The following is a 7,516-nucleotide window of genomic DNA, read 5'->3' on the forward strand; positions in this document are numbered from 1 at the left end:
ATGGGGACGGAGGGTTTCCTTAAAACAAAAACCACAGAGTGTAAACATCTGCTGCTGCCACTTTTCTCACTCCACTCCAGTGATCTCCACGTCCTTTTCCTCTTCCGAGCCCCTCCGTACCTCGTGATACAAAAGGTTTCAAGCTCATCTCAGACTTTCTTTGTCCCCGGGGGAATCAGGATGGGAGACCTTCCCCATCGCTATCTCCAGGGTCCCTTCCTGCCCTTTCCCTGCGCCGTCAGCCCTCACAGTCTGCTGGTTCAGACCCTGGGCCCCTGAGCGGGACCCTCCCCTGCGTACCCAGTGCCTTGGTTCTGGACATGACCGTGAGGATGGGGGGGCCGTCGCTGGGCCCCGGCCAGAGCTGGGACCGGGGCCAGGGTGTCGGCCTGATTCCACAGGCCCCGGCGCCTGGCACTGAAGGCACTCGGATATAAAGAGATCGGGAGAAGGGCAGAGTGACGCGCCCCTCGCAGGTCTGTTGGGGTCGGGGGGAAAGAGGGGACCTGGGCAGGGACAGCGGTGCCATGCGCTGTTCTAAGCACGGTCTCAACTTGCTGAATTCCCCCCAATGGCCTGAGATGCTGGTACTAGTTTTACTAGTGTAACACCCCCATTGCACAGCCGAGAGAGTGAGTAACCTGCCCGAGATGACCCAGTTCTGGGTGGGGAAGACAGCAGCAGGTGGAAGCAGAGAATGAAAGGATGTGCTTTTACATTGCCTGCTTGCTTTTTTTTTTTAGACTTTATTTATTTATTTGACAGACAGAGAGGCAGAGAAGCAGGCAGAGAGAGAGAGGGGGAAGGAGGCTCCTCGATGACCAGAGAGACTGATGCGGGGCTCGATCCCAGGACCCTGAGATCATGACCTGAGCCAAAGGCAGAGGCTTAACCCACTGAGCCACCCAGGCGCCCCTGCATTTCTTTTTCACTGTCAAACACCCCCTTTGATATTCAGGGCCAGGCCATTATTGTTTTAAAAGGTCAAATAAAATAGAGGGAAAAGGTGGCCGTGTGCAGGTCAGGGTGAAAATCTTGGTTCTGCACCAGAGAGTCTGGATTTGCACCCCAGGCGCTGTTTCTTCCTGGCTGCGTGGCTCTGGGCCGCGTGCCTTACCCTCTCTGTGCCCGATGGTCTTTGTTTCTTTGCACCTTTCCGCCGGCTGCGGAGGAGAGACCATCTCCCTGGGTGGAATGGGAAATGCGGGGCACAAGGCTGGGCGTACCTGGCAGACCTGGGGCTCAGGCAGGGTCCCCGGAAGCCTCTGGGCCCACAGGACACGTGCCTTCAAGTAATCTTTTCTGCCTAAACTCCCCGGAGCCGGCTTTTGTGCTGTGCCTGAGCTCTCTGAGCAGGACACTTCTGGATGCTCGCGCTGTCCTCAGTCACCTGGTCATGCTGACAAAGCCCACTTCCCAGCTTCCTGGCCAGGATTCGGGAAATAAGGAATGTGAGGCCCAACCTCGATGCTTGCTACTTGGCTTTACAGTCCCCCCCCCCCCCGCCCCAAACTGTCCATGTACGTTTGCTTTAAGGAAAAGTACTAGAAATGGGTATCAGAAGATATTAACTGTTATTAGCTCCGAACAGAGGATTGTGGGTGATTTTAATTCCAAAATTATTATTATTTCGCTTCTTTGTATTTGCTAACTTCCCTACTGTCTGATTTGTGTTTTGAAAAGGAAAAATAAACAAGTAAAGCTTTTCTTCCCTGGGCCTTTGCCCTGAACTCTTACGGCCTGAGATGTGCTGAGATGTGCTGGGGTCCCTTTGGGGCTGCTGAGGGGGGCCGGCCTAGCCAGAACTGTGGGGCCCAGGGCAGGGGTGCAGGCGTGGGGTGACCCCCTTTGAGCCCTGCCTACCCAGGCCTGCCTGGAGATGCCGAGGGCTGTTCCCCAGGCACCCATAAATGCCTCATAAGTGTGATGCATGGCAGGGAGGCCAGAAATGCTAACACAGCAGTCCTGCTTATTTAGAGGGGGCGAGCGGGGGGCAGGGGGCGAGCCGAGCTGCCGCAGAGGGGCGGCTGGGGTGCGGGGAGACATTTCCTGTGACAGCAGAGCTATTTGGATGAAGCCCAGCTCCCCAGGGCTCCTTGCTCTCTGCCTGCCGTGGCGCTCGCTATAGAGACTATGTGGGGGCACAGGGTTGAAGGGCAAAGCAGGCAGAAGCAGAAGCAGAAGCCGCTGCGGGGCCCTCCCCAACCCTCACCCCAACCCTGGGCAGCTGCCCCCCTGCCTGGGCTGCTGGGGTCCAGAGGCAGGCTGACGACTCAGCTCCTGCCCCCTGACTCAGCGAGTGTGGTTTCAGGCCAGTTGCTTCTCTCCTAGCCTCCCTTGTGGACCTCCTCTTCCCTGTCTATAAAATGGGTATGACAGTCCCTTCTGCCTGGGGCCGTGGCTCTCCACCTGGGCCTGTTTGGCTCCCGATCTGCAATGCCTAGAAGCACTTTTGGTTTTCACCCCAGAGAAGGAGATGCTCCTGGAATCTTGGGACCCGAGGCCGGGGATGCCGCCGCCTTCCCGGAAGTTTCTGGTCCTCATGTCAAAGGCACCGAGGATGGGAAACCCGTGCTAGGGTGAGGAGGGGCATTCGCTTGTGCGCGGGAGAGGGCGATGACGGATGATGGACGGCTGTTATCCAAGCTGCGGAATGGGGACCTTGGCCTCTTGACCTCTAGAGGCAGGGCTCCGAACCTGAGCTCAGAAACAGGATGCGCTATTTAGGAGAGGCTGGGCTATGACTTTGGGTCCAGCTAACCTTGTTCCTCCTTCTCCCCGCTGCCTGGAAAATGTCAGAGTTTTCCAAATGGCCACAGGGCGCATCTCGCGCTCCACCCTCCAGCCAAGGTCAGGGTCTGAGTGGCTCAGGGACTGGGGCTTCTGCTCTGATGTACCTGCCGTCCACCTCCCCGGCCTCGCTCAGACCAGCCTCAGGGGGGTGAACACAACACTGGTCTGGCCAAGAGAGGTCAGGGAGGACAGAGCGTTGCCCGCAGACGTCCCTTTCCTCCTGGACCCCTCGGGACCCTTCCAGGGACACGCCCAGGACCACAGAAAGGGGAAAGCGTGTGTGTGCACGGGCAGAGTTGTTGGTACTCAGCCCAGAGACGCTTCATGGGAGCACCCCCCACCCCACACTGCTGTGTTGGCCTATTCACAGCTCACGGCCACCTACCTTCTGTACTGCAGGACTGACGGTAGCCCCCCAGGGCAGGATGGGGCCAATGGCAGCGGGCCCTGAAGACGCCCCTTGCTTCACAATGTGATTTTTGCTCCAAAGTCCCCGCAGCGGACCAGGCTGATGGGGGACATCGGTGCTGGGCCTTCCCCATGCCCCACACCCTAATTCCCTCACTACCTCAGCAAAGGCATATCCGAACCCCTGTCTCAGGCTCTGCTTCTCACGTGGGGACCGGACCTAAGGGGCGTTTTTGTGTGTGTGTTTGGGCTTGTATTACTGTTGTGCTTTTGTATTTAACATCCTGAGGAGGTGGAGGAAGGCGACACTTGTTTCCAAATTGTATCCACCCGGTACTGTGCCTAGTGGTGGGTTTGCTCTGCCGGCCCACACCAGGCCGAAGGTGGCTTGAGACGGCAAGGCCTGGAGACTGCAGGCGAATGCGGTAATCCCTTGTCCTCCTCATGGGCTGTGTTGTGGGGTGGGGGTGGTGGCAGGCGGCAGCTGAGAGAGGAAGGGCATCAGTCTCTCTGTCCTTAGTGGACTCGGGCGCCGGGGGGTGGGGACCCAGATGCTGGTGAGGAGAGCCAGCAGGTTAAGAACTGGAAACTCTGGACCAGACAGAATATCTTAATTCCAGTGTTTTAATCACATCAAGATTTATGTTTTTCTCACACATGAACAAGTGCAGAGGTTGACAAGTAGGCCTGGTGTGCTTGTCTCTGCTGGTTCCTCAGCTCCATCATCCTGGGAAGGATGCCCTCACGGCTGGGGTTGCCAGACCCAGGCAGCGGCGGTGGGGGGGGGGGTTCGGGAGTTGGGGAGGCCTCTCACTTCCACTGCCTCAGCACTGGGGGAGGGGCAAAAGAGCAGGGCCAGGGCCCCAAACCCACCAACTAAAGCTTGGTGGGGAGTAGGGAGGGGAAGGGTTTTTAAGGAACTTTCTAGAAGCCCCATCCATCCCTCCTGCTTACATTTCAGTGGCCAGAACTGTGTCAGCAGCCCACTCCCGTACACAGGGAGCCCTGGGAGGCCTTATTTTCCCTGGGGTTCTGACGGTAAGGAAGGAGGTAAAGAAGCCACGGGGGCCTGACAGAGGCACTTCTTTTAACGGTTGGGAGTTGACCCCTGGTGTTGGGGTTGGGAGCTGAGAGAGGCCAGCAGCACTGGCCTTGGGCCTTGACAAGCCTTGAATCCTGTTTCATCCCCAGTTGTAGCGCCTCCTCCGGCGCTGCATTGTAATCTCTTCGTCCTCAAGGCCAAGTTCTGTGGAACTGGGTCTTAGCCTTGTTTGGGGGAATTGAGGGTGGGTGGGGGAGGCAGGTCTAAACTTCCCAGCCTGGAAACAGTGGCTGCAGATTCCAGAAGGCAATTGTGGGTGGCGGCGGGTTGGGGGGGTTGCTGCAGCAGCAGCTGGGAGCCAGAACTGACCCATGGCGCTGGGAATCTTTGGGAGAAATGTGGACCTTCTGGAGAGTCAGCAGGGCGAAGTACGAGCATCCAAGGGCAGGAGAGATGCAGGGGACGCTCCCTCGGCACAGGGCCTCGGCGGATGGACCCCCTTCTTCAGGGTCTCACAACTCCCAGGCTGCCCCTGGGTCCTCTTGGCCACCCCCTGTGCAATCTTTGGGAGGGAAAGGGGAAGGAGAGGGGGGTGGGCTCTGGACCCCAACTACGGATTCCAGCCCCAAGTGCTGGAAGGAGGCTACAGCAGCAGACACCGGGCCCGGGCCGGGTGTCCCACAGGTCTGAGAGACCCCTCCATCCCGAATTATAAACCACCAGTCCCCTCCCTTGGACCTCCTAGCAATGACACCAATGTCCCCCATGTGTCTTTAAATTCAAAGACAGCTGAGGAAAAGTGCCAATAAACTTTGCATTTTTTTTTTTCCCAAGGGAAAAGAGGGAGGCACCCGTCTGTGGAAGCTGCTAACGTGTGGGTCCCCCCTAAGAAGGGCTTAGCCACACCGCTGGGAGGAGGGCTGCCTGATCTCGGTCACAGAAAGGCCGGGGGAAGTGGTGGCCTTCACGGTGAAAACCTTTCTCCAAGGTGCTCTGTGAGCTCGGGTGCAGACGAACAACAAGAAAACAGGCCCAGGAGGCAGCAGTGAGCAGACTCTTTACTCGTCGGATTACACACCATCAACCACCAGCAGCGGCCCGAGTCCTCCTTCCAGGGGACGGTTAATACAAACAAAAATAGTTTCTCTGCGAAACACAGTCTCCAGCCCTCCCAACCCTCCTTCCCAACTCCCTCCCCAGACGGTGAGTCCCTTGGTCACCAGGCCTCACGGAGTCTGGTAGGTTGCAAAGGAAATCAAAGAAGAGTTGTAGGCGACGGGACCTCCGGTCCGCTGGCCGGTGGCAAGCGGGGACAGGCGCAGGGGGTGTCCGCAACAGTCGCGCGCGCGAGTGTGTGTGAGTGTGTGTGTGTGTGTGTGTTGGGAGGCGGGACCTGGAGGTGTCGAGGTGAGCAGCGTTTCTCCCCACCCCCATCTCACCGCCAGCAAAAAAAAAAAAAAAAAAAAAAAAAAAAAGGGTGGGGGGGCGGCGGGTAGTAGAAAAGAAAAAACTAAGACCCAAATCACAGGCTGCGGGGCCGGCGCCCCACCGCGCCCCCTGCGGCGGGCACTGGCGGGGCGGGGCGGGGGCCGCGGGGCGCGGGCGGGCGGGCGGGAGGACTCTGCTGAGTAGCACCTGGGAGCAGCTCGGGCCGCACCCTTCTCGCCGCCCGGCCCCGGACGCCGGGGCTCCCCCCACCCCAGGCCCCGAGCGCCCCCCCCCCCCCCCCCCCGTCCCGTCCTCGGCTCCCCGGGCGCGGGGTCGTCCGGGCCGGGCTCAGCAGCCCAGGCGGGCGGCCAGCCCCAGCAGCAGCAGGCAGCCGAGCAGGGTGGCGGGGCGCGGGGCGGCCCCGGGCGCGCGGTCGCAGTCCAGGCCGCCGTCGTCCGCCGCGGGGTCGCAGCGGGGCTGCTCGCAGCGCAGGCCGGTGTAGCCGCTCGGGCAGGCGCAGCGCTGGTTCTGCACGCACGTGCCGCCGTTCTGGCAGAGCAGCTGGTCGTCGTCGCACACGTTGGCTGCGGGGCAGAGGGGCGGTTAACGCGGGCGGGGCCCGTCCCCCCCCCCTCGCTGGAGCTTCCGCGACTGAAGCGCGGCGGGGCGGCGGGGGGTGCTGGAGGCTCCGGGCCACTCGGTGCGAAACGCCCCTGCGAGCACGGCGACAGCGGCCGGGCGAGACCTGGCCTCTTTCCTCCCGCCACCGCCCGTGTCTCCCTGCTCCCGGGCCCACGGGCCGTGGGACGCCCCTGCTCTCTCCCCTCCGGAGCTTTGCACCTGCTGTTCCCTGCGCTCTTCCACCCTCCCCCGGGGCTAGCGCCCCCTCGGCCTTTCGGTCCCGCCAGGTCCTCATTTCCTCGGGCAGCCGCCCTCCCCCCGCCCCATCACAACCCCTAACCCGCTCCACCCCTGCCTCCATCTCCCTTCCCAACCAACCCCCAGTTCCGCCACCCCGTGGTTCCCACCTGGCACCCGCCCCAGATTCCTGTCGCAGCAGACCCCGCCCACAGCGGACCCCGTCCCTCGCTCCACCCACAACCGAAGCCCCGCCCCCGCAGGCACTAGCCCCGCCCCCACAGCAGCAGGCTCCGCCCACCGGGCGCGCACTCACGGTAGCAGCCCTGGCGCCAATAGTGCGTGGGGAGGCAGTCGTCGCACTTGGGGCCCGCTGCGCCCTCGCGGCACTCGCAGAAGCCGGTCTCGTTGCACCGGTCGTGCACGGAGCCGATCTGGTTGCAGTTACACTCTGGAAGGACACGTGCCCGGCGCGCGGTCAGGACGACCTGTGGGCGTCCTCCGCACCGACCCCCACCCGGTGCGGCCCCCATCCTCGGGCCGGCTCTCGGTAATCCCCGGGCGGTGCACCCCACACCTTCGCCACGGGAGCTCACGGCTGCCCGAGGGTGCACATCTCTAGGGAAGACTGTTCTGTCTTGGTTCTTTAGCATCCATTACCCACTCTGCTCCCCTGGCCCTGTTGCTGTGTGGCCTGGAGCAGCCCCCAGCCCTCTCTGGGCCGCGGTTTCCGTCTGTGGAACTGGAGGGAATGCTGATTCTTCCACGCTCCAAAGGGCTCCAAGATTCTTGTCAGGTGGGAAGAGCCTCATCGGAGGCAAGGCTTGCGGGAGGCAGCAGTCCGCCTCCGCATCTCCTCCCCAGGGCGGCGTGGGCGTGTGGGGGGGGCAGCCCCAGAGGCCCCCAGCCTCTCCCTAGTCCCTTCCCAGTTAGTTTCCTGGGGCCTCCGCACTGGATGGGGGGCAAGTGTCCCCACCCTGGGGCCTC

The 7,516-nt window shown here is 61.5% G+C and overlaps 1 protein-coding gene across 6 annotated transcripts in view; it reads right to left on the reverse strand.

Moving 5' to 3' along the window:
- Positions 1-5,990: 5,990 nt before the first annotated feature.
- NTNG2 (netrin G2) overlaps positions 5,991-7,516 on the reverse strand; it is a 64,540-nt gene continuing 63,014 nt past the window's right edge. For all 6 annotated transcript variants that reach the window (XM_059410478.1, XM_059410476.1, XM_059410475.1 and 3 more), the window contains 2 exons: positions 6,846-6,980; positions 5,991-6,255 (listed from right to left, as the gene is read on the reverse strand). In XM_059410478.1, the coding sequence (XP_059266461.1) occupies positions 6,020-6,255; positions 6,846-6,980 (371 nt within the window). In that variant the 3' untranslated portion in view covers positions 5,991-6,019. The remainder of the gene's footprint in view (positions 6,256-6,845; positions 6,981-7,516) is intronic.

This window comes from Mustela nigripes, chromosome 9, assembly GCF_022355385.1.
Source record: "Mustela nigripes isolate SB6536 chromosome 9, MUSNIG.SB6536, whole genome shotgun sequence".
Classification (NCBI taxonomy): domain Eukaryota; kingdom Metazoa; phylum Chordata; class Mammalia; order Carnivora; family Mustelidae; genus Mustela; species Mustela nigripes.